The 25546-nt window shown below is 40.0% G+C and overlaps 1 protein-coding gene across 2 annotated transcripts in view; it reads left to right on the plus strand.

The window, feature by feature from the left end:
- Nucleotides 1–25546, plus strand: part of TLL2 (tolloid like 2) — a 95856-nt gene that overhangs the window by 44459 nt on the left and 25851 nt on the right. The window contains exons 3-7 of one of the 2 annotated variants that reach the window (XM_072129458.1): nucleotides 10003–10077; nucleotides 12957–13103; nucleotides 13886–14003; nucleotides 16035–16213; nucleotides 18467–18572. In XM_072129458.1, the coding sequence (XP_071985559.1) occupies nucleotides 10003–10077; nucleotides 12957–13103; nucleotides 13886–14003; nucleotides 16035–16213; nucleotides 18467–18572 (625 nt within the window). Of the gene's footprint in view, nucleotides 1–10002; nucleotides 10078–12661; nucleotides 12793–12956; nucleotides 13104–13885; nucleotides 14004–16034; nucleotides 16214–18466; nucleotides 18573–25546 lie in introns of those variants that run through there. The other variant, XM_072129459.1, reaches the window with a different exon arrangement.

Here is a 25546-nt window from a genome sequence, read left to right on the forward strand (position 1 = left end):
GTAGAGCCACAAAACTGATAAGGGTATGGAGGGTCTTAGTTATGAGGAAAAATTAAAATAACTAGATTTATTTGGTCTGGAAAAGAGACGACTACAAGGGGACATGATTAATTTATATGAATGGTCCATACAAAAAATATAGTGGTAAGTTGTTTCAGATTAAATTAACTCAAAAGACGAGGGGGCACTGTCTACATCTGGAGAAATCAATGTTTAATCACTGGAGGCGACAGGTTTTTTTTTTACTATGAGAACTGTGAATCTGTGGAATAGCCTGCCTCAGGCGCTGGTCACAGTAGGGACAGCAGAGAGCTTCAAGAAGGGTCTAGATGCCTTTTTACACCTAAATAACATTGATGGTTCTGGTATATAGAATTGTTTCCCCTAAATCCCTTCCTCATGCAATCCCTTCCTTGGTTGAACTTGTTGGACAAGTGTCTTTTTTTCAACCATATAAACTATGAAAGTTTCATCCTTGGGATAGATGATGAATTTCAGATCACCATGGGTCTAACACCCTACCAATCGGCTGCTTGAAGTGATCGCTGTGCCACTTCCGCTTTACAGGCCAGTGATGCCTACTCTTCGCTACCTAGTTGATGCTCAGAGTAGGCTTGGCACCCTACTAGGTAGGAAATAAAGAGACCTTAACACTCATTCGAACAATATGGTCTTGTTACTCTTCGGATCCAGATTAGATAGAAAGATAGATAAAACTTTATTAGTCCCCAAAGGGAAATTATTAGTTATTTCAGCAACATAATATATTAAACTCTATAAAACAAGACTGTACACACCAAATACACATTACATTCTATACAAAAAGTCTTCCCTAATCTCAAACCCACTTAAATCCCAAAAGTCAACAAGGCTCAGCAAGCTCCTTATTGTACAAAGAAATTGAGAATGGAATAAAAGAGAAGTGAGAATTATCCATGTTGCCTAGTTCTCAAATATATATAAGTTGGCAAACTGGCACAAGTGGATCTCCATTCTGAGCAGAGGACCTCCCCTAGAACTTCCAAATTCCCTTACAAGAGGGATGGACTTCTAACTATTAAATTAAAGTAGATCTGTTAATATTTACTCATATTTTATCATCGGTTTTGAGTTGATATTTGGTGAAATAATTCCAAAGTCTTCTATAACATATTGTATAAAGTGAGCTCCGCGCGCCATGGTTTATGTATGCAAATCTAATGGCTTATACTTCACCAAGTATCTCATGCTTTACTCAGTATCTTTACTGGTTGTACAACCGGAGCCAAACTTTTAGAAGTTTTAGGTCTTTACTTTAAATTGTTCCTGACAAAGCATTAACTACATCACCATACGATGAATGCCTTTTTGTTCCAAAGTAGTTATTCAATGTTCTTAAGTAGCGGATGGCTATAAGCAGGCAGGGCTCATATTGGGGCAGGAATGTTGTCCTAATTAGAGTTTTCCTCTTTCCCTTTCAGAACTGTATAGTTCTTATTTGAGCTGTTTCTGACCTTGAGATTAAACACATCACTGGTATTTTTCTGGCTATTATAATCCTTCAATGTGGTTCTTTCTACGCAACTTGTTTGTGAAGTGCTAAAGTGTGACGTGCCCTTCGAACTGTCAAGTTTCTGCACTTTGGCCTTAGTGGGAAGTATACAAAATCTTCCTGTTTAGAGTTTTGTATTCTGAAGAGTTTTTTTTTTTTTCCTTTTTATACCCCCTCCAGATCTTAATGTTTTGTGATCCTAACGGCTTTGTTTGTTTCCCCACTGGGGGTCTCTGCACCTTTGTATCCTTTTATGTCGGCAATGAAGGAAAGCTCTTGTGATTTAGCCAGAAAGAGAGATAGAGGTTTCAATTCTGAGCACATCTCGCTATTGTTGGTGGAACAACCTTCATCAAATCTGTAAGGGAATGTTCTATAAAGAATGACTAATGGAAAATTTTGATATGTTGTGTCAAAGTGTGTGCACACTTTCTTTTCTTTTTCAATCCATTTTCTTTTCGATGTATCACAAGATTCAAGTTTTATTAAAAACAGTCAACAATATTGGATAGTACATTATGAAATATATGTAGTGTTCAATATTGTAAAGCTCACTTTACAATATTGTAAAGCTAAGTATTGAAACTGAAATTTGTTTTAACATATGTAGCATCTAGACCCTGTTCACTTTAAAGAGGACCTGTCAGGGTAATTTCTGACACTTCGATGGAGATTTGGTTGCAACTAGAACAGTTCTGCTTTCAGACACTTCTTATAAATTTACCCCTGTGTTGCAAATTGCCCTTTCGTCTTTCCCTCTGCGTGAGCTAAAATAAACAAACAAACTCTTGGTCCAGAGTTCCCAGTGAATGCGCAGTCACACGATGAAGCCAGTGTACTACACCCTGGCTTCCCTGCTTATGTGCCATGGGTGTACTGCTCTGGCTTCACCGCATTACTGCACTGGCATGTGGAACTCCAGAGATTGCTCAAATACACCTCTTCCGACCCATCTCTCGATAAGCACAAAGGTTTTTATTTTTTTTATAGTGACCACTAAAAACCTCCAAATCACCCAAGTCCTATAAGTATTTGGTCATACATTGAGTTAGTTGGGGAAACGTGACAAATTTAGGGTAAAACCTGTCTGAGAATCCAGTAATGCCAGATACAGACCATCCACAGAGATCATTCGGACACGATGGGGGGGAATTTAACAATGTGTCTCAGGTTACACCAGTCTCTAGCTGGAAAACACTTGTCTTTTGCTGCGCCAGATTTATCCCTGTGATGATGAATTCTGGTGCAGTATAAGACCTATTTTTAGTTTGTCTAAACTGTGCGCCAGAATTTTGGGCGCATGGACGATTTCCAGCAAGCCACTTCCCTTTCTCTCAAGGCCGTGACGCCCTTTCTCTCGAGGTCATGCCCCTTTAGTCGAAAAAGGGTCAAAAAAAGTCTAAAAGCCTTGATAAATGTGGTGAAAGGCATTTGTGCAATTGCGTTTATAAATCCCCGCCCCCCCCCAAATGTAGTACTCCATTATTGATACATTTGGCACATTGCATACTAAAGCAAACTTGTACCAGATTTGTGGTTCTGGCCCTCCCATAGAAGTCTATGGCAAATACGAAACGTATGGATGCCACTCGGATGTCACAAGGGCTGAGACAAGGTGGTGACATCATTTGCCAACCTTCCATTGTTATTGTGGACCCACAAAAACAAATGGAGTATGGATGACACATGGACCATTTTTGTGGTTAGACGGCTAGTAAATGAATTACACACCAATGACATACGGACAGCAATAAAAGACAGATTCATGGTTGCAGTCTGAGAACAGCAGATATTCATGTGCAGGTACCCTGAGATATAATAATTTATAATAATGTTGTATTCTTTTGATTTGAATTTTTTTGCATTTTTGAAATGGCACAGATTAGGTATAAGCACATATATTGCTTTAGAAGTTCTTCTTCCATTTGGGAATAAAACTTTTCAGAAACTTTATCTTGACACACTTGGGTACTGTGATTTTGATCAAATTGCAAAATGATATAAAGTTTATAAGGCACATTTACTAAGGTTCCACAGACCGCATTTCTGTTGGGTTTCCAGACTATTTCCATTTTGTGCCGCATTTAACAGAAGATTTTGGTGCACACGATCGGATTTTGATTCGGACTAAGCGCGGGATTTAAAATTCTAATTGTGTTGCAAGACATGCACATACATGCACCACGAAAAAGACGATGAACTCCGGCGGACCTAAGCGGGGAAGCGACACATGATATCGGGATCAGGATATCGGGCGCATGATCTTACTAGGTAAGTAAATGTGCCCCCTACACTCACCGGCCACTTTATTAGGTACACCTGTCCAACTGCTCGTCAACACTTAATTTCTAATCAGCCAATCACATGGCGGCAACTCAGTGCATTTAGGCATGTAGACAATCTCCTGCAGTTCAAACCGAGCATAAGTATGGGGAAGAAAGGTGATTTGATGCCTTTGAACGTGGCATGGTTGTTGGTGCCAGAAGGGCTGGTCTGAGTATTTTAGAAACTGCTGATCTACTGGGATTTTCGTGCACAAACATCTCTAGGGTTTACAGAGAATGGTCCGAAAAAGAAAAAACATCCAGTGAGCGGCAGTTCTGTGGGCGGAAATGCCTTGTTGATGCCAGAGGTCAGAGGAGAATGAGCAGACTGGTTCAAGCTGATAGAAAGGCAACAGTGACTCAAATCGCCACCCGTTACAACCAAGGTAGGCAGAAGAGCATCTCTAAACGCACAGTGCGTCCAACTTTGAGGCAGATGGGCTACAGCAGCAGAAGACCACACCGAGTGCCACTCCTTTCAGCTAAGAACAGGAAACTGAGGCTACAATTTGCACAAGCTCATTGAAATTGGACAGTAGAAGATTGGAAAAATGTTGCCTGGTCTGATGAGTCTCGATTTCTGCTGCGACATTCGGATGGTAGGGTCAGAATTTGGCGTCCACAACATGAAAGCATGGATCCATCCTGCCTTGTATCAGGCTTTTGGTGGTGGTGTCATGGTGTGGGGAATATTTTCTTGGCATTCTTTGGGCCCCTTGGTACCAATTGAGCATCGTTGCAACGCCACAGCCTACCTGAGTATTGTTGCTGACCATGTCCATCCCTTTATGACCACAATGTACCCAACATCTGATGGCTACTTTCAGCAGGATAATGCGCCATGTCATAAAGCTGGAATCATCTCAGACTGGTTTCTTGAACATGACAATGAGTTCTCTGTACTCAAATGGCCTCCACAGTCACCAGATCTCAATCCAATAGAGCATCTTTGGGATGTGGTGGAACGGGAGATTTGCATCATGGATGTGCAGCCGACAAATCTGCGGCAACTGTGTGATGCCATCATGTCAATATGGACCAAAATCTCTGAGGAATGCTTCCAGCACCTTGTTGAATCTATGCCACGAAGAATTGAGGCAGTTCTGAAGGCAAAAGGGGGTCCAACCCGTTACTAGCATGGTGTACCTAATAAAGTGGCCGGTGAGCGTATGTGTTCTACCAAGTTTCCTTCCATCGCTCTAGATGGACCTTCTATGATTTTGGCTAGCTGGTATACCAAATGAAAACAGTGGCTTCTTTTTTTTTTGCCATCATAGTGCTTTGCTATAGCATGACAACCATGTGTACGAATATTAGTTGGTGGTTTATCTGCTAGGACATTTTAGGATTACCCCTCCAACAAATCTGCCATTAATTTTCCCAGAAGCTAGATAGATAAAGTTTGATAGGATTCTAAGCATTAGGCAAACAATTCTAACAAAAAATTGTTGAAAAAACTTATTTTTGAAGGGACATAATGTAAAAAAGTCACAGAAAACCTCTTTATTTTTTATTGAAAAATGTGTTTAAACCTTCTTACTTCCTAATGTTGGAATCCATAATTTTGTTGTGTCGATCTACATAGAAACAGTGAACCGAAGTTAGCCCAAAGAGTAAATCTTGACCTTTTTCAAGCAACCTTCTAAGAAACTTGAAGACTTTAAAAATGATTCAGCTGATTTAAAACATTTCTTGTTTAGATAAAGCAAATTAAAATCTGATGAAAAGTCCCATTACTTTAACCATTCTGACAGCAGTATCTTTTAATCACAACCACTGGAGCAGAACATGCCCTCATATAGAATTTAATTGGGTTGGTTTACTAGAGTGCACCGTAAAAAAAAAAACCCCTAAAAATCCATGTCCTCACCAGCTTTACAAGTTTGTATAACCTGTCTTTATTTGCTATTAATACAGTGAGGTTCATGGCTACATTGCTCCACTAGATCACATTGTTATGCCATGCAGAAATATACAAGAAGATTAGTAAATGAATGTGTCAAAAATAGGTTTTTATTTTTAGTTGGTGTTTTTTTCCCCTTTTATAGAAGGCCAAGAAGAAACAAAAAACCTCCGACTGGCCAAATTATAATTTTTCATAAATTGCGATTGCATCAGTTTTATTTTTTTAGATTTATGGTCTGTGCTGAAAATTGTGCCAGACTATGAAGCTTTCTGAATTGCTAGCTGGATGAAGAGGACTAGTGGTGCCTTAAGTCCCATTCATGCTAGACGAGGCACATAAAACAAAAAAATAAAATCACAAGAGATACAAGAAATATGCCCATGATTCTTTATTATTGAGTAACAGTCTGTAAAGGAGCACTGTACACTGTAATGCAGTGTAATGACCTGGGTGCAAACCCTGAACTAAGATCAAAGGTTCATCAAAATGTAAACCAAGGAAAATGGGACTGGAGCCTTTCCCAAGTCTTGAGAGGCTTCCAGTGTAAGTGTAAAGACATCTGCAGTGACACTCCCCCCTAGAGTCTCAAAACTTGACTCCTCTTGGGCAAAATATGACTCATTTTCACATGACTTTGGAGAAGGTATTTTATATGTAAATTGATGAGGCTTCACATAAAAAGAGGGGTTGTTAAATGTACACGTCATGTCCTTCCTGAGGGGGCTAGTAGTTTAATGGGGTAAATTCTTGTGAACGGTTCCCTTTAAAGGGGGTTGTTCTAAGGTGGAAAAACATGGCTGCTCTCTCCCAAAAACAGTGCCACACCTGACCATGGTTTGTCCAGGTACTGCCACTCCGCTTTATAGAAATGAATGGTTTTTTTTAGAGAAAGCAGTGATGTTTTTCATCCTCCAGCAACCCCTAGTTTGATATAAGTCAAATTAATTTCTATCTGCTAATATACGATTGGTGACTGTGATGTATGCTGCTCCTTTTTAAAGTTGGGTTAGTTGCTGAGTTCTTAGGATATTTCCCAAAATCTGTATATAATCAGGGCCGGCACTAGAACTGGGCATACCTGGGAAACTGCCAGGGCCCAGAGTTGCTGCGGGGGGGAACCCACATAAGGCTGTATACAAGGAATTCATAAGGATTAGGGGGCCTTATATAAAATAACCATGATGGGGGTGGTTTGGTATGATAAACTAGGGAAAATTATAAGGAACAGGGGACTGACTGTTTTATTTAGTTTCTGAATGTTTTTAATTCACTGCAAAGGGGCCCACTGAGGCTCTGTCGCCCAGGGGCCTACTGAAACCTGGAGCTGACCCTGTGTATAATACACATTTCAAGCCATACAGTTCAATCCTAAGAAGCTACACTTTGTAGATTGAATAATAAAAGATACAAAGCAATATTCGGCTAATATATTATATATAATATACTATTCACAATTCAGAAAATAAGAAAAACCTTTCCTGCTGTAGCTTTCTCTGTTAGCTTGTTTTTCTCGACTCTTGCTGTTGGATCCTTATAAAAAGACACTTTGAAGTGCACTGGCAACCATCCGTGGAATCAGAAGCTCGTAGCCGTGTTATCGCAGATCTGTGCCATCAGTATTTTGGTTGAGGGAAATTTTTTTTAGAAAAGATGTAAAATACACAGAAAAAAAAATGACTCTTCAGAAATAAGTTTTCTAAAAGTTCCAATGTGAATGATAAAATCCCAAACATTTTGTCATTGTGAAGTATCTGTTCCTCGCTGTTTGCCAGCCAAAGAGTTTAATCTGGTCCCTGGGAAAGAATGTAACTGCAGGCCTGAAAAGATCTTTTCTGCTTGTTAAGACAATGGCACAAAGGTCAGGCTTGCAATGTGCACTACGGGGTAATTTGCAATTCAATATCTCAGTTCATTTTATGTCACAATTTGATACATGCAAAACATTTTTAATTGACTGTGTAATTCATCGTACAACATGTTCAATCTGCTTGATTTATAACATGAAAATTAGATTAAATTTCTCCGCACATAAAATTGGGTCCATGTATTTTGTATCATGGTGCTGTTTTTGTCGTTTTACCAATGCAAGTTGCAAATCTTCAGTACATGAGAAATGTTCAACTGTCTCCCATATGCAGAAGGGATTATATACACAGTGATGTCACAGAATAGGGATAATACATAGTGATGTCATAGTTCAGGGATGGTAAAATCTGTGATGCCACCGTGCAGGGATCATGCGCACTGCGATGCCACCGGGCAGGGATGATGCGCACTGCGATGCCACCGGGCAGGGATGATGCGCACTGCGATGCCACCGGGCAGGGATGATGCGCACTGTGATGCCACCGGGCAGGGATAATGGGCACTGCGATGCCACCGGGCAGGGATAATGGGCACTGCGATGCCACCGGGCAGGGATAATGGGCACTGCGATGCCACCGGGCAGGGATAATGGGCACTGCGATGCCACCGGGCAGGGATAATGGGCACTGCGATGCCACTGGGCAGGGATAATGGGCACTGCGATGCCACCGGGCAGGGATGACGGGCACTGCGATGCCACCGGGCAGGGATGATGGGCACTGGGATGCCACCGGGCAGGGATGATGGGCACTGCAATGCCACCGGGCAGGGATGATGGGCACTGAGATGCCACCGGGCAGGGATCATGCTCACTGCAATGCCACCTGGCAAAGTTTTTAAAAACTACAGTTCCTTTATAAAAGAAGGGCGTGGGGTGAGCTCTTCATCCCTCCCCTCTCCATAAGGAACCATGCAGCCACAACATGCATATGGCAAAGGATAGAGCATGCTCTATCTTTTTTCTGTCTGCGGCACTGTATGGTGCTCACCCTACTGTGGCCGTGCAAAATGCTCTTCGATGGCGCCGTATGCTAAATGCCGTTTGTACGGCTAGCATACGGCTGTCATAAATGTTTGTGTAAAATGGGCCAGAGTCAAGCTTAGTAAGATTTTGTATACTAGTTTTATCTCGGTCTATGCTTTGTCTGATCGATTATGGGCACCCTGGGTTGGTGGGCCCCATAGTGGCTGCTATGCCAGACCAATGTCACCTAGATGGCAGAGGAACAATTCCAATACAAAAACAAAAGAACTTTAATACTTGAATACTGGACTTGATTAAGGCTAAAGCTGTTTTGAGTAATTGGCATGTTTAATGTATGAAGAGCCCTCATTAATATCTTTCTGCTTTTAGAGCAGTACAGGACAGCAGAGCTGGCTATAAACCTTAAAGGACCCCCAATCCAGACAATTGTGTCAGCATTTGTATTTTTAATGTGTGCTTCTTGATAGTCCCCCACATTGACAAATTTATTGGGGAGTTATGATTTTCTTATCTTCCCCTCTACGTCCTAATTCTAAGCTGTAAATAGTTATTTTATATTATAAAAGAATTCAAAGAAATTATGTAAATGTATAACTTTTGCAACGATTAGCTGAAACGCTTATGAAATTATTGGGATGTGATAAGTTGAACTGAAAGAGCAGGGCTATTGGAATAACATTTATTCTTATATAAGAGTGCTGTAAATTGTCTTTCCTTCACAAAAGTACACAAAAGTACCACACCATGTGCGATCTGCAAACAAGAAACTTAGAAAAACTCTTAACCTTGTAACACCCCAAATGCAGTTGAGGGGAAAAAATTCTGCACCAAAATCCACTTGTAAACCCTCTTCAAAACTGCTTTACCTGAACTTCTGTTAGTGACATTGGCTTGTTTCCTGACTACTCTTTTGCATCTCAGACTTTGCACTGTGAACTTTGGAAACCGACTTTGTATTGTTTTCTCTGTTCTTTACCTTTTTAGCTTTACTACCACCCCTTTTCCCCTCCTGTCCTGACAGTTGGTTTCGGTTAACTTTGATGGTCATACTCTAAATAATTAGACTTTTCTAATTCACCAGGTTTGGCTAAAGAATTTTTATATTTTGATTTTTTTTTTAACATTGACCCCATTTGTTCCCTGGGCAAATATGTAAAAGCTGCGAAATAATGAGGAATAAGTTTAATAGTAAAAATGTTAGCATCCAACTATTAACTCTATAAATATTCTCTTGCCAAGAACTTGGAAAGGCAACATATGTGGGTCAGAAGTTTCATTTTAAATATTTAGTAATGTGAAATATATGTAAAATAAAAATGTTAATAATGAAACATAATCTCCACTGTTTTTATATGTTTTACTAGAATTTACTTATAATTTTGTGTTCCAGATGACCTGCTCGTCAATTTTACTTCAAGTCTGAATGCCACATCATCAAATCTAACATCCCAAACAGTTATAAAGGGTAATGTGGTACCCTGCCCAGACCTTTGGGTATCTTTTAACTTATTTTTTTTATAAAAAATGTTTGCTTAATGGCATAACTCCATTTATTTTGTGTTCACATTAAAGGCAGTCTAATATATCTTACTGTATTTTTTTTCTCACTTCCTTTATTTTTTTTCAAAAATCTTACAAGATATAAAAATCATGCTTTTCACACAAGAAAAATGTTTTAATGATCGAGACAAATTTTCTGAAACCATAACTTTTTTTCTTTAAATAGAAAACCCAATACATTATATGAATCCCTTTACACCATAAAATTAGAGTACCGTATTTTTCAGACTATAAGGCGCACAAAAAAATAAGGTGCGCCTTATAGTCCAGTGAGCCGTATATGAGACGGACTTACAGACAACAATTGCATTGAACTGTGCACAGGTCTGCCACCTGCTGGTCATTCATCCTTATAATCAGGTGCGCCTTATAATCTAGTGCGCCTTATATATGAACCTAGATGATTTAGAAGACATTTATTGATGGTGCGCCTTATAATCCGGTGCGCCTTATAGTCCGAAAAATATGGTATATGCCACAAAGCCTGCAACCCTATACAACAATAAACACCTACAAGTAGGCCATGCTATGAATAACCAAAAGTCAATAAACTATTGTTTAATCAAGAGTCTCCATTTTATTAATGCACATATAAAACAGTACAGTCACTAAGACTTAAAAATCTCCATTAAAAACATCTTATAGTGGTGGTCAAAAAGTTGTACAAGTCCTGGTCCATATCCAATATATCATAAATATAAGTTCATTAACGGACACAGTATAATAACCATATATCAAATGTGTGCAACCATTTATTAATAACAGTATCAAATACAAGAGATTAATAACCTCACCCCATTATAAGTGCATGCGCAAAGAGGTAACTGTCACAACAATACCAAGCAGGCTGCATGTTAGAAAAGGACCAGGTCGACCACCACCACAGAACCCTGATGCGCTTTTCACCGTGGCCTACTGGTAGGTATTTACAATACAGTATATAATTTGCTACAATGCATATAAATTGCTGTCTGCTAAAAGTATTGTGTTTTAAGTAGTTTTTTTTGTCCAAAGCTTAAATTAGATCAGAAATGTTTAAAGGGGTATTCCAGGAATATGAACGTCTGACACAAAAACCCATAATGCAATAAATAAATGAATATAACAAAACCCAATGTCATTAGTCACAAAATGGAGCTTAAATAATATAAATTTATGTTTCCTAAAATGTTATGGGCTTTCTAAAGTAGGCGGAGTTATCACAAAGATGGCGGTCAATGGAAACTACAAGTCCCATGAACCTTTTGTTCTCAGTAACTCTGAGTCCTCCCTCTATTCTCTGCTCCCAGTGATGATCTAACAGACTTTCTTGCTGTGTGTAACTGCCATCACTGCACATTACCTCACTGAGAAGACGTCTCACCACAACACTGGCCACACTGGAAGCACTGCAACCAACCAACTACAGCCAAACTTAGTGACGATCACATGATCTGCCCAGGCAGGTGCAGGACATGTGAGGTGGACATGTGACCAGCGGCCATCTTCTGTCCTGTATCTGCTCCGCGCGGAAAAAATCAACAGACTGATTAAAGGACCAGTAGCATTTTAACTCTTCATAACATTGTATGTCCACAGCATTATTCTGATAAGGGGAGCAAAATTTTAAATAACAACTAATTACATATTAGCTTATATTTTAAGGACCCATATATGAATTGCTCTTATTCCTGGAATATCCCTTTAAATGCAGCTTTAATGGAGACATATGTAATGTTGCAATTACTGTAGACTTTGCAGAAAACCAAGTAAGGATAATAAAACCAAATCTCCATATAATGTATCATTCATCCCATATAGCGATGATTTATTAATTACTGTAATCGACCTTAAAGGGGTTGTCCACTTTCAGCAAATTATATATATATATATATTGTTTTTGTAATGAAAAGTTATACAATTTGTCACATGGTGCAGAGTATTTTAAACCCAGTTATGAGTTCACTTGGAAGCAATCTTCCTTTTTATGTAACTCTGCTTGCTGGCTACATTTTACACACAGCCCAGGAGAGTTTCCATTCTGATTTTCTCTTCATTTATATCCATTTTTTGGTGTTAAATCTGAATTTCACATGACTTATACCGATACCATTATGATGGGTATTCCAACAAATGAAAATGTAGTTATCTTTAAACTTCTAGAATGAGGGGGTCTTAGGTCCTAAAGAAAAAGGTAATTTTGCTCAGTGACCATACCGATTGTGGCATTTTCATGGTCTATTTTTTTTGGTTTTCAAAGAGCTTTATTTGAAAATAGAAATACATTGTACATTTGTTGACAGCAATATTTTCAACTTTGCAATATATATCTTGTATTATGTAACGTAGTAATTCGGAACATGTGTCTATACATAGCTTCGTGCAAGTAGTATGAAGTGAATATGCTTGAAGGTAGGGCTGTTATTTCACTTTATGTATTGGAAGCATGCATAAGACAGTAACATTGTCTCTATTTTATTTTCTATTATTCACTTCCTGCTCTCTCTTGACTCACAGGAAATGTCTGCTGCTCAACCAATCACTGGGCTCCATGGTCACCATCTTGGACTAGTAATTGTCATAGTTGGCATTTCTAGGCATTCACTTTGTGTCTAGAGAAAGTAGAGACTATATAATGCAGGTGTAAAACTATTTTACTATGATATATTATTTTTTATTTTTTTTTTATTTTTTTTTTGTTGTATTTTTTAGCTTTGCATATACATTAGTTTTTATGTAGATAGGGCATCGTCTCAACCATTACATGCTAGAATACTTAAACTTTGTTCCAACTTTCTCCACAAGGTAGCTTGGATGTTGTGACTTCAAATCTGACCACTGCTGAAAATGCTGAACCACACAGGGAACGAGTCCGGAGAGCTGCAACTGCAAGGACAGAAAGAATATGGCCCGGTGGAATCATACCTTTTATAATACAAGGCAACTTTACTGGTTCGTTGATTTATTGGACAACTTGAAAACTGTGGTCGAATACTATGGTTGACTTCAAAGAGTTGTGGAAGATTTGAGTTTGGCCTTTTAAGGTTAGGCTACATTCATACGACCGTATGATTTCTCCAGTCCTGTATTTACGGGCCGTATGAGCCCGTATATACTTGACGTTTTTCATCCGTATGCAGCACGTATTTAACCCGTATTTTATACATGCCCATAGACTTCTAGGACATACGGAACTGAAATACGGGAGAAAATAGGACATGCTCTATATTTTTATACGGCCAGTATACGGTACGTACACTCCAGTGTCAAAAACGGCAATATAAATGGTTGGACGTATTGTCCATTGCAATGAATGTGGCCGTATGTAACCCGTAAAAAAACGGTACGTATACGGCCGTTTTTATACATCCGTGTGAATGTAGCCTTATTTGCACAAAAACTTTGCAGCATTTTACATTATAACAACAATCTGTGTTTTTAAACAGTGCGTATTATAGCATATTATTATTATTATTAATAATAATAATAATAATAATAATAATAATATTACTTTTGACCTGATAAAACTTTGTGCAAAGTCAAAATTCCCTAATGATAAATCTTCCATTATGTTTGTTCATGAAAGTAGGTTCTCGCATGTGTATTAATTTGTCATGTACACATGCACATAGACTAATATCCCAGTAAAGTCGAGCATATCAAGAGTAACTTTTTCATGGTGGTACCTTTTCATTTAAAATGATTGTGTTTGTTTCAATGTTTGCATTTTACAGGCCAGCAGAGAGCAATATTTAAACAAGCAATGAGACATTGGGAACGATTTACCTGTGTTACATTTATAGAAAGAACTGATGAGGAAAGTTATATTGTTTTTACATACAGAACATGTGGGTAAGTATAAGGTCTTTCAGGCACAGACTATGTAAAACTGTTTAACCTCTACCTGCAGCGGGGAAATTTTCGGGCTTTGTAGTTTTTCAGGCATATCCAAATTTGACACGGGTGAATGTTACCTACTTCTATTACATGTCTCCAGACATCTGTTACTAACTCTATGGAAAAAAAAGTATTATGAATTGGCTATATATTAGGGATATAATATACAATAATACCTTACATTACTGATATTGCCATTCTTCTATTATGTCTGGTCTCCAAAAATGCAATGACGTAAAAAGTTATGTTGGACAATTGACATCTCAAGTTATGGTGGTACAGGCAGTCCCCAGGTTACATACAAGATAGGGTCTGTAGGTTTGTTCTTAAGTTGAATTTGTATGTAAGTCGGAACTGTATATTTTAAAATTGCAATTCCAGCCAGAACTTTTTTGGTCTCTGTGACAATTGGATTTTAAAAATGTTGGGTTGTCATAAGAATCAGGATTCTTAGGGGACCGCCTGTATTGGTATTATTTCATTGGGAGCAACCAGTCCACTTCCTGCAGTCAGGTAACCCCGCCTCCTGCAGTCAGGTAACCCCGCCTCCTGCAGTCAGGTAACCCCACCTCCTGCAGTCAGGTAACCCCACATCCTGCAGTTTGCTATGACCTTTCCATGCATCTCCTAATTGCAACGTCATTCTCCAGCTATCTGGAGATTTCGCGCAACTCTGAGCATATCATGCAAAGCATGTGCAGTATGCCTGTGAAGCCAGCACAGTACCAAGGCTCTGAATTCACAGGCGCACTGCCAATGCACAAGATCTCCAGGTAACCATTGATCTGCAGAGGAGGCAGGGCGCCAGATGCATGGAGCATGTCCTATTTTGACTAGGGTTAAGTAAAATCGTCCCTGAAAAGGAAAAGAACAGCAGACCACTGCTTTTTGTATTTTAGTTAGTGTTTGAATTATTGTGAGCAGAAAAATAAAAAAATAAATGGAAATATTTTCACTTCTTCTGTATGTCCCACCACTCCTGATATGAGAAAAGAAAATGATGAAATAACTTATCTTAGATGGTCAGAAGGCTGCAAAATATGTGCATGGACAGCTCCACATAAAGCAACACTTGTCTATTTTATCCATCATGTTTTTATTTCGATTTGTACATAATTAAAGGGGCTTTCCCATTTAAGAAAATGTTATGTTTTTATGTACAATTCTCCGATATACTTTCTGTATCAATTCCTCATGGTTTTCTAGATCTCTGCTTGCTGTCCTTCTATAGAAGCTTCTATGTTTACTTCCAGTGGACAGAAATCTGACTATGGTCACACAGGTGCACAACTCGTTAGTAGCACAAAGGGTTATCAGCACTGCGTTATATAACGAGCAGTGCACCTGTGTGACCATGGTCAGATTTCCATCCACTGAAAATAAACATATAAGGACACGTTTACTAAGGGAGCACGGACCGCATTTCCGTCGGTTTTCCCAACTATTTCCGTTTTGCGCCACATTTAACAGGGGTTTTTGGCGCACACACGATCGGATTTTGGCGCAATCATGCCAACTTTCATGCGACACAAATCGGGGGGGCGTGGCCGTCGGACAACCCGACTGATTCGGACTGAACGCGGGATTTAAAATTCAAATTGTGTCACAAGACATGCACTTACATACACCGGGAAGAAGAAGGTGTCCTCCGGCGGACAAGGGACACATGCAGGATATCGGGCGCACAATCTTGTTGAATCGTGGCGGACTTCATCCCTGTCGGGGGCATTGCGCAGGGACCGGGTAAGTAATTTCGATAGAATGACAGCAAGCAGACCTCTAGGAATTGATATGGAAAGTATATTAGAAAATTGTATAACTTTTTATAATACAAACGATAACATTAATTTGCTGAAATGGGAACATCCCTTTAACTACACAATACATCACAATAAACTAGTGTTGGTTATAGAGGACAAGGCATACAATGTTACGAAGGCAAAAAATGTAGAAAATTATTTTTAATTGTTTTTAAAATCTTTTAAGCTGCTGTTCATATGTAGGTCGTCGGGGAGGAGGTCCTCAAGCTATATCCATAGGAAAGAACTGTGATAAGTTTGGCATTGTGGTCCATGAACTAGGACATGTGATTGGATTTTGGCATGAACATACCCGACCAGACAGAGATGAACATGTGACAATTGTAAGGGAAAACATACAGCAAGGTAAGAGGTCAAATATTTCAAACATAATTGTATATTTACTTATCCTCTTGGTAGCTTCTCCAAGTAGTTGGCTGTACAAACTTACAAAATTGGATCTGCAAGAGTTTGAGGGCTTGTGGATAGGGGATAACCTCTAAACTTGGGACAACCTCTTTAACCCCTTCCCAACATTTGACGTAATAATACTGCATGGCAAGAGGTGCGTTCCCGCAATTTGCAGTATTATTAGGTCATGCTTCTGGTACCGGCTCCTGAACGGAGCCGGTACCAGAAGCATGGGGTGCCAGCTGTATCGGAAACTCCAATCGCGGGCATTAACCCCTTTCCCTTACCGGGGGGGTCTGATTTTCCGCTGTCATCCCCGGGGTCTGCCAGTGCCCCGGGGATACGCTGTTTCTTCCAGGAGCCGGGTCCTGGCAGCACCCGGCTGTGACACACTGAGCATACACTGTATTATGTGATAAAGAGCTTGAACAAGCGATCAGAAGATTGCTTGTTCAAGCCAACCTGTTAAAGTAAAAAAAAAATGTTAAAAACACTTGATATATACATTTATTAATAAAAAGAATTAATGAAATAAAGTTAAAGTCCCCTAAACACAAACATTCCCTATACATATCTAATAAAGTAATAAAACACAAAATCACCAGAAAAACCCTACATATTTTAACATTACTGGACCCGCTCGGTGAACGCCGTAAAAACAAAACACGAACAACTCGCCAAAAATGTCCATTTTTCATAAAATCTCTTCACAAAAATGTTCTAAAAAGTGATCAAAAAAAGTTATGTACGCCAAAATGGTATCACTGAAAAGAACAACTCAACACACAAAAAATAAGCCCTAAACCAGCTCTGTCAACTGAAAAATATTAGCGTTATATCTCCGTAAAGATGGCGATGCAAAAACAAATGAGATTTCCTCTATATTAGTTTTTTCCAGTAAAATTGTAAAAATAAATGAAAAACTACCGTATATACTCGAGTATAAGCCGAGACCCCTAATTTAAAATCAAAAACTGGGAAAACCTATTGACTCGAGTATAAGCTGAGGGTGGGAAATGCATTGGTCACAGACCCCCCCAGTATGTATACAGCCTGTCCCCAGTAGTATACAGCCTGCCCCCAGTAGAATACAGCACTGCCCCCAGTACTATACAGCTTGCCCCCAGTAGTATACAGCACTGCCCCCAGTAGTATACAGCACTGCCCCCAGTAATATACAGACAGCCCAGCATTAAAAGAAAATAATAAACTTATATACTCACCCTCAGGTGGCCTCGACCTGCAGCGCTGCTCCCTCGATGTCCGCGCGGGTCCTCTTCTGGCTTCGGCGCCCGTCTTCTTTAATTCCTTTTACTTATGCTTTTCGAATTTGTTATCTTCCTCATGACAGTAAACTTGATCCTACGGCATAAGGCTGCATTCACATGAACATGTGATTTCTCCAGTCCTGTATTTCTATGCTGTATGAGTCCGTATATACGTGATAATTTTCAACCGTATGTGCACGTACGTCACCGTATCTGTACCGTATCCATATAAAAATGGCAAATGAAGGATGGCTATTAGCTGGCTGACAGAATGCACCTCCCACTGGTTCTGGATACTGCACACATATAGGGTACCAACTGTATGAAGCACGTATGCAACCGGTATTTTAGACGTTCCGAAGCCATAGACTTTTTTGGGGCATACGGAGCAGATATACATGAGAAAATAAGACATGCTCCATATTTTTTTGCGGCTTGCTTACGGTATGCTATGATGGGTAATATCGGATGGCCGCATTGACCATTGAAATGAATGGGCCATATGCTTCCCGTACAAACGTCCATGTATACTGCCGTTTTTATACGTTCGAGTGAATGCAGCCTAAGGGTTCATCCCCATAAACCTAATGTGGACCGAAAACTGGCTGCACCAATTGTGGCCGAATATCAGTCCCCATTGACGCCTTTGGCGCCCGTTCTCGGTGTGCACTGAACACACATTGTCTGACCGTGCACAGAAAAATATAGGACATGTCTTATATTTCGCCGTGTTTCGACGCAGGCCCTGCGCTTCTCTATGGAGCAGTGCTCATCTCTCCACCGCTCCAACGCTCTGATGTGTCTGTCTGCATGTACCCTAAGGCTACTCTGCATCTTTTATTATTTATGAAACTATTTATTCAGTAAATAGCAATGGGCTTATTTTATCAGACCACATTCTCACCCAAAATGAAAAGTACATTTTTAATTTTTTTTGTAGGCCAAGAATACAACTTCCTTAAGATGGAGCCGGGAGAAGTGAATTCTTTGGGAGAGACCTATGACTTTGATAGTATCATGCATTATGCCCGGAACACATTCTCAAGGTTGGAATCTAAGGTTATGTCTCTTAAGTTCTTCATAGAATTTGTTATTATTCTGTTTTCCCGTAAAAGTGTCACTTTCCTTGTAACTAGAGGAATCTCCTGTATCCACAAGACTTTGGTTTTATTTTTTTGGGCTAGAGAATATATTTGTAGGTCACTGAGTCTTCGGTATCTTATCTTGTTTATTCATTTTGGGCCTATAAAAAAGTGCTTTTATTAAATACAGGGAATTCTCCTCAAAATAAGGTTACATCTTATCCCAGTTGATGTATACAAGACAACTGGTCCACAACTTCCTTCTTTTGCCTTGTTAAAATCTAGAGGAAATGCTTACTAGGCTTTGGAAACAGCTGTGTAATTTGGGGAGTGTAAACTAACGTAGATTTGCCTCATACTGGGGTCAATTGTTAAATGGCCACAAATATAGAAGCGGAAACTGTAAACTGATCCCAAGGGGCAGCTGTAGGCAGGCTGAACGTAATTCAGAAAATGAATGCAAAAGCACAAATCTGCCTGGTTAAAAGCCATATTTTCTGTGTCTATCAATTGCAACAACCCAACTTAAGTTGACATAAGGCTGCTATCTGGTAACTGATTTTTATGAAGAATTCCACCCAAAGCTGCATAATAAATTCTTAATCTAAGATGATCGTATGACCTTTAAAAAGGAATTGGTTCATTACCGTTGTTGGCATTGAGTTCTACTGTTTCACACAAGTTCATATTGTAAACAAAAGTCTTCTTGGTACAATGTTGAACGTGATATGTGACCACCTGGTAGTGTACTTAAGAAATATTTACAAGCTGTATGGCACAAGGAAAAAAAAATAACACAACACATAATTCATCCTACTAATTTTCCTGGAGTAATGGCGTGTAAACTACAGTCATACAAAAGACTCTTGTTGTGTACATAAACGAACAACGCAGTTGTTTCCTCGCAATCCTTTCAATCGGATATATTTCATGCTTGTTGCTGGGCCACAATCTTTTCTGAACTATTTTGCCGGTATTTTCCACTTAAGTTTAATATTATTCATACTTTGGATTCCATAGAAATATACAGGCAGTCCCCGGGTCACGTACAAGATTCCATAGGTTTGTTCTTAAGTTGAATTTGTATGCAAGTCAAAACTGTATACTTTATAATTGTAGTTCCAGACAATTTTTTTTTTTGCCCCAGTGACAATTGGAGTTTTTAATTTTTTTTTTTTTTTGCTGTAATGAGGCCAATGATTATCAATAAAGCTTCATTACTGACATCTTACAGCTGATCATTGCAGTCTGGGACTATAGTAAAGCATACAGAGACTTTCACCAAAGGTCACAGCGGGCGGAGGGGTCTGTCTTTAACTAGGGGTCGTCCGTAAGTCGGGTGTCCTTAAGTAGGGGACTTCTTAATATAAATATAGGTAAACTATGATTTATTTCACCTACTTCTAGCGTGTGGCCTGTGCAGGTCTTTATTTCATATTAGGATGTCAGTCACCCATGCACAATCGATGAACATCAAACCAGTCTGTTTCGGTAAAACTAGCCAACTATATAATTTTGCATCACGTTATCTACAATTTTCCCTGGTACCAAAGCTTCGGGCGAGGAGAAGGATTGGGCACAGGGAAATCCATGCTGAGCTTTGGGATAGCTGAAATAGTTGTGTGTACAGGTACTTTAGATACATATCGGTCTTAATTGACAAAGTCTCTGTAAGGAGAGCTCTTACTTCCCAATCCTAGTCAAAATCGTTGCACACAACCAAACCAGTTCCCTACACTTTACTGACGAGATGCAACAACATTGAAACAGTTCTTTCTACAGATATTCTGTATTGGCTTTAATCCTGCATCATGTCATTAGGGTTCCTGAAAGATATTCTTGATGGTAAGGGGCCTGCCTTAAAAGGTTAGAGGCAATGTTCTTTATCCCATCCTGGAAAACCTATTTGCCGTACATAAGTACCTTTAAGTGACAAACTCAGTGATCTCTGAAAATAACCTTCCCTCGCTGTCTTTTTGTGGCCTGTATTCATATAATTTTGATTTAAAAGGAATGATAGACACCATTAAACATTTTTTAAATAAATTTTTTTCCGTATTGCAAATCTGGACATACTGTATACAGATAAATTCTACATTTCAACCTTTGACTTGATGGATCATTGAACCATTGGACTACATGGGCTTTATATAGAGATTGAAGTCTGGTTATTTTCACTGGTTCCTGCAGTCCTGTTGAACTGGAAGAGATAGGCTACATTCCCACTGCCGTGAGCCCGCCGCACTGTAGTACGGCGGGCACACGGCAGTGCGGGGAGAGGAGGAGGAGGTGAGCGCATCTCACCCCCGCCCCTCTCCCTAGGAAGTAATGGCGCACGGCACCGTAATACGGGAAAGATGGGACATGTCCTATCTTTCCCCGAGCTACGGAGCGGTATGGTGCCGCACGTCTGCTGCACCGTACCGCTCCCGTACAGGGCCGTGAGCCCATAGAAGTGTATGGGGGACGTATGTCGGCCGTATATATGTCCCCCATACTGTAGTGTGAATGTAGCCATACAGGTAGAAAAAGATGTGAAAAATGATGTATGATGAGAAACAAGAAATTAATGCAAAGAAGGCATAAAGTGGGGGGAAAAAATACTAAGCCATCCACCAATTGTGCAAGTTCTCCCACTTAGAAAGATGAGAGGCCTGTAATTAACATTTTATAGGTAGAAAACATGAGGGAAAAAAATCCAGAAAATCACATTGTCTGTAGAATTTATTTTGAAATTATGGTGGAAACCCACAAACAAGCAAGATTTGTCTCTCACAGAGCTGTAACTTCTTCTTTAAGAGATTCATCTGTCCTTCACTCATTACCTGTAGTGGCTCCTGATTGAACTTGTTATCAGCATAAAGGACTACTGTCCTCAACCTCAAATAGTCACACTACAAACTCCACTAAGGTGAAGACCAAAGAGCTATTGAAGGACACCAGAAACAAAATTGTAGACCTGCTTCAGACTGGGAAGCCTGAATATGTAATAGGCAGCAGCTTGGTGTGACGAAATCAACTGTGGGAGCAATGATTATAAAATGGAAGACATGCAAGACCACTGATAATCTCCCTGGATCAGGGGTTTTACACAAGATCTCACTCCCATAGGGTCAAAATGTTCACAAAAACAGCAAAAATCCCAGAACTGCACAGGAGGACCTAGTGAATGACCTGTCGAAAGCTTAGACCAACATAATCAAGCCTACCATCAGTAAAAAACTACTCCACAAGGGACTCAGATCCTGTAGTGCTAGATGTGTCCACCTGCTTAAACCAGTGCATATCCGGGCCCTTATGAAGTTTGCTAAGGAGCATTTGAATGTTCCAGAAGAGTTTTGGGAGCATGATTAGATGAAACCAAAGTAGAACTGACAACTTGTCAAGTTTGGAGGAGAGTGAATGCTGAGTTGCCTCCAAAGAACACCATATCTATTGTGAAGCAGGAGAGTGGCAACTTCATACTTTGGGGTTGTTTTCTCTGCAAAAGGACCATGTACATGAAAGAATAAATGGGGCCATGTATCGTAAGATTTTGAGTGAAAATCTCCTTCATCAGCGAGGGCATTGAAGGTGAAACATGGCTTGGTCTTTCAGCATGACTTTGAACCCAAGCACACTGCCAGGCCAACAAAAGAGTGGCTTCGTAAGAAGCATTTCAAGGTCCAGGAGTGGCTTAGCCAGTCTCCAGATCTCAACCCCATAGATAACCTATGGAGGGAGTTGAAAGTCTGTGGCAGCCCAGTGGCAGACCCAAAACATCACTGCTCCAGAGGAGATCTGCATGGAGGAATGGGCCAACATACCAGCTATAGTGTGTGCCTACCTTGTGAAGTCTTACAGAAAATGTTTAACCTCTGTCATTGCCAAAAAAGGTGATATAAAGTATTTAGATGCATGTTTGTTATTGACCAAATACTTATTTTCCACCATAATTTGCAAATAAATTCTTTTCATTTTTAAGTGGGAGAACTTGCACAATTGGTGGTTGACTAAATACATTTTTCCCCCAGTGTATGTAATTGGACACTGATGCAACAAACCCTACATAATCAGGTGCGTTATGGTCAAATAAGACTGCAATAATAAGTTAGTCAAGTGTGTTACGGTTTCATATGTATCAGTCAAATTGGGCGTATTAGTAGTAAGCTCCAGGACGTAGTGTGATTGTCAGTATTGTATTGTAGTGTCATCCCTGTGCCAAGTGACCGGTTAGGAAGAAGTCCACACACAGGTGGATAGTGTGTTGGGTCTATAAGGATGCTAACACCAGAGGATCGTGGCCACTGCCATTTACTATTACATTATTACTAGACCATAGACCAGCAAAATTCATGGGAGATTGCAATATTCAAGGGCTGGTTTTTACTCTTGATCACTTTCTTCATATGTTAGTGGAATTTATGATACTAGAATAATCTGATCGATCATAGAGGTCACAGAGTCATAGGGGGATATTTATCAGGACCTCTGTGCACCGCCAGTGGCGCAGAGGCCCTGAAATAATCGCAAATACTAGCTTATTGCTAGCTTTTGCGATTATTTTCCCCAATCCGCCACCTTCACGCCAGTGGGGCATGAAGGGGCGCGGCCGTCCGAGCGGGGGGCGCGGCCGTACGGGAGTGGGTCAGCGCGGGGCGTTACTGTCCCCGCGCCTGCGCACTCGCTGCTGCCGGCGACTTTTCATACGTGAAAAGTCGCAGGTCGCGTTTTTTCTACGCCAGGCCCTGCCTGCCGTAGGATAAACGCTGCGCAGCTGGCAGCCCCATACATGAAGAGGCAGAAGCCTCTTCATTTATCGGGCTGCGAATTTGCAGCGGCGGGGCTATCATACGCTGGCGCACGAGCACCAGCGTATGATAAATATCCCCCATAGTCTGTATCCTTGCCCCCTCCCTATTCCCTCATATGCTTTTATTCATCTATTCTTTAGAGCTTTGAGTGTTGAATACTATTTTAATAAATACTAAGTATAGTTGGATGAGATGGGAGCTGACCACATACAGTCACTTGCAGTTTTTCTTTTCCTACCCCATCACAATTTCAGAAGATTGTTTGACACCAATTTGAGGAACTTTCTAAACCTTTTTTTTTTTATTTCTGGCTTGCAATATAAAGACATTCTTGTCATTTCTTTCACGAAATCAGAGTTAATTTTATGATTTGATTAAGATTTAGCTTTTTTGGTAAAAGGCCTGAAACTAATGCGCTTCACCCCGTTAACACAGGCCAACAAATGAAATATTGTAAACCTACAATTTCAACCAATCAAAGTTAACTATGTTGATGGCAATGTGGTACTTAATAACTTGTGTAAACCACTTATAACAGTTTCACAGAACTTCCATGTTAATCCTCTTACAGTGGAGTTATATGGTCCCCTAAATACTGAGAGCAGAGGAACTCTTATGATAATGGAAATAACTTCCATATCTAACTACCGTATCACTTGAGTGTAAGCCAAGTTTTTCAGCACAAAAAATGTGCTGAAAAACCTCACCTTGGCTTATACTCAGTCAAGAAAAAAAAAACGCATACTCTCCTTCCGACGCTCCCCCAGCAGGTCCTCCTCTATACAGTGATTCTCCGGCATAATCTCTGTGTCTCTGTGCCATCCGTCGCAGGGATCGTGACGTCAGCTGCTGGCAGGCTATATACTACAGGGGACATGCAGGCTATATACTACAGGGGGCTGGCAGGCTATATACTACAGGGGGCTGGCAGGCTATATACTACAGGGGGCTGGCAGGCTATATACTACAGGGGGCTGGCAGGCTATATACTACAGGGGGCTGGCAGGCTATATACTACAGGGGGCTGGCAGGCTATATACTATAGGGGGCTGGCAGGCTATATACTATAGGGGGCTGGCAGGCTATATACTATAGGGGGCTGGCAGGCTATATACTACAGGGGGCTGGAAGGCTATATACTGCGGGGAGCTGTGACCAATGCATTTCCCACCCAAGTCTTATACTCGAGTCAATAGGTTTTCCACTTTTTTTGTGTTAGTTGGGGGTCTCGGCTTATACTCCGGTATATACGGTAGTTCGGACAGACTGAAAACAGAGTATTAGGGAAAAAGTGTTGATTTTATTTTTTAAAGTTTGGGAGAAAACAATAAGATACAGTTCTAGAATCCTAATGGGAAGTAACTGCAGTGTCTCAGCTGGATACCTTATAAAGTTTGAATTATAGAGAGTCTTTTCGGGTTTGGGTCCTTTAATGGTCTGGTAGTCTGTCTTTCTAAACTAATCTTTGTTCAAATAAATCCATTTACCAGGAACTCCCGCTTTTGGAAACCTTGTTCTTGTATATTACAAAGAGTTTACCTTGCGTTGCAAGCTGCATTCTGTCTAGATCTTTAGGAATTGGCAATTCATCACCCATCAACTGAAGAGCTTCTTCTAAGAATTAAAGATATTAATCTTCCTTTAGCTTAGAAAGAGCCATCCGAGATAAAAGAATAATCACCAGGAATGACAAGTATGTCAGAGTTGACCATGAATGAGCCATTGTACAGGGTTATACACTGTGGAGGAAATAAAAAGCTAAGGAAGTATGACAACATTTTTATGGCCTTTTTGTAGGTAGAATTTGTGGTAAATATAAGAAATTCCCACTGACTTGTTGTGTTGGGTACACATTTAAAGTATGAGTTAGTTTATCTTGCACAGACCCTTGTACCAAAAATAATATACCAATATCGGTTTGTAAAATTGCGCAACTTTAAAGGTGGTCTTCATGTATGGATTTGCTCTTTTATGTGTCTAGACTACTTATAACAGATAAGCACTGTGTGCAGTCTGAAATTTTGTCTTTTCTTCCATCTGAGGTTTTTTTTTTTCCTGCTGACCCACTATCTGTAGTTGGACTCGCACATGAAAGCAAGATCAGACTACCGTTTGGGTTTTATTTGCAGTCTCCAACCAGCAATT

Source organism: Engystomops pustulosus, chromosome 11 (assembly GCF_040894005.1).
Source record: "Engystomops pustulosus chromosome 11, aEngPut4.maternal, whole genome shotgun sequence".
In the NCBI taxonomy this organism is placed as follows: Eukaryota; Metazoa; Chordata; class Amphibia; order Anura; family Leptodactylidae; genus Engystomops; species Engystomops pustulosus.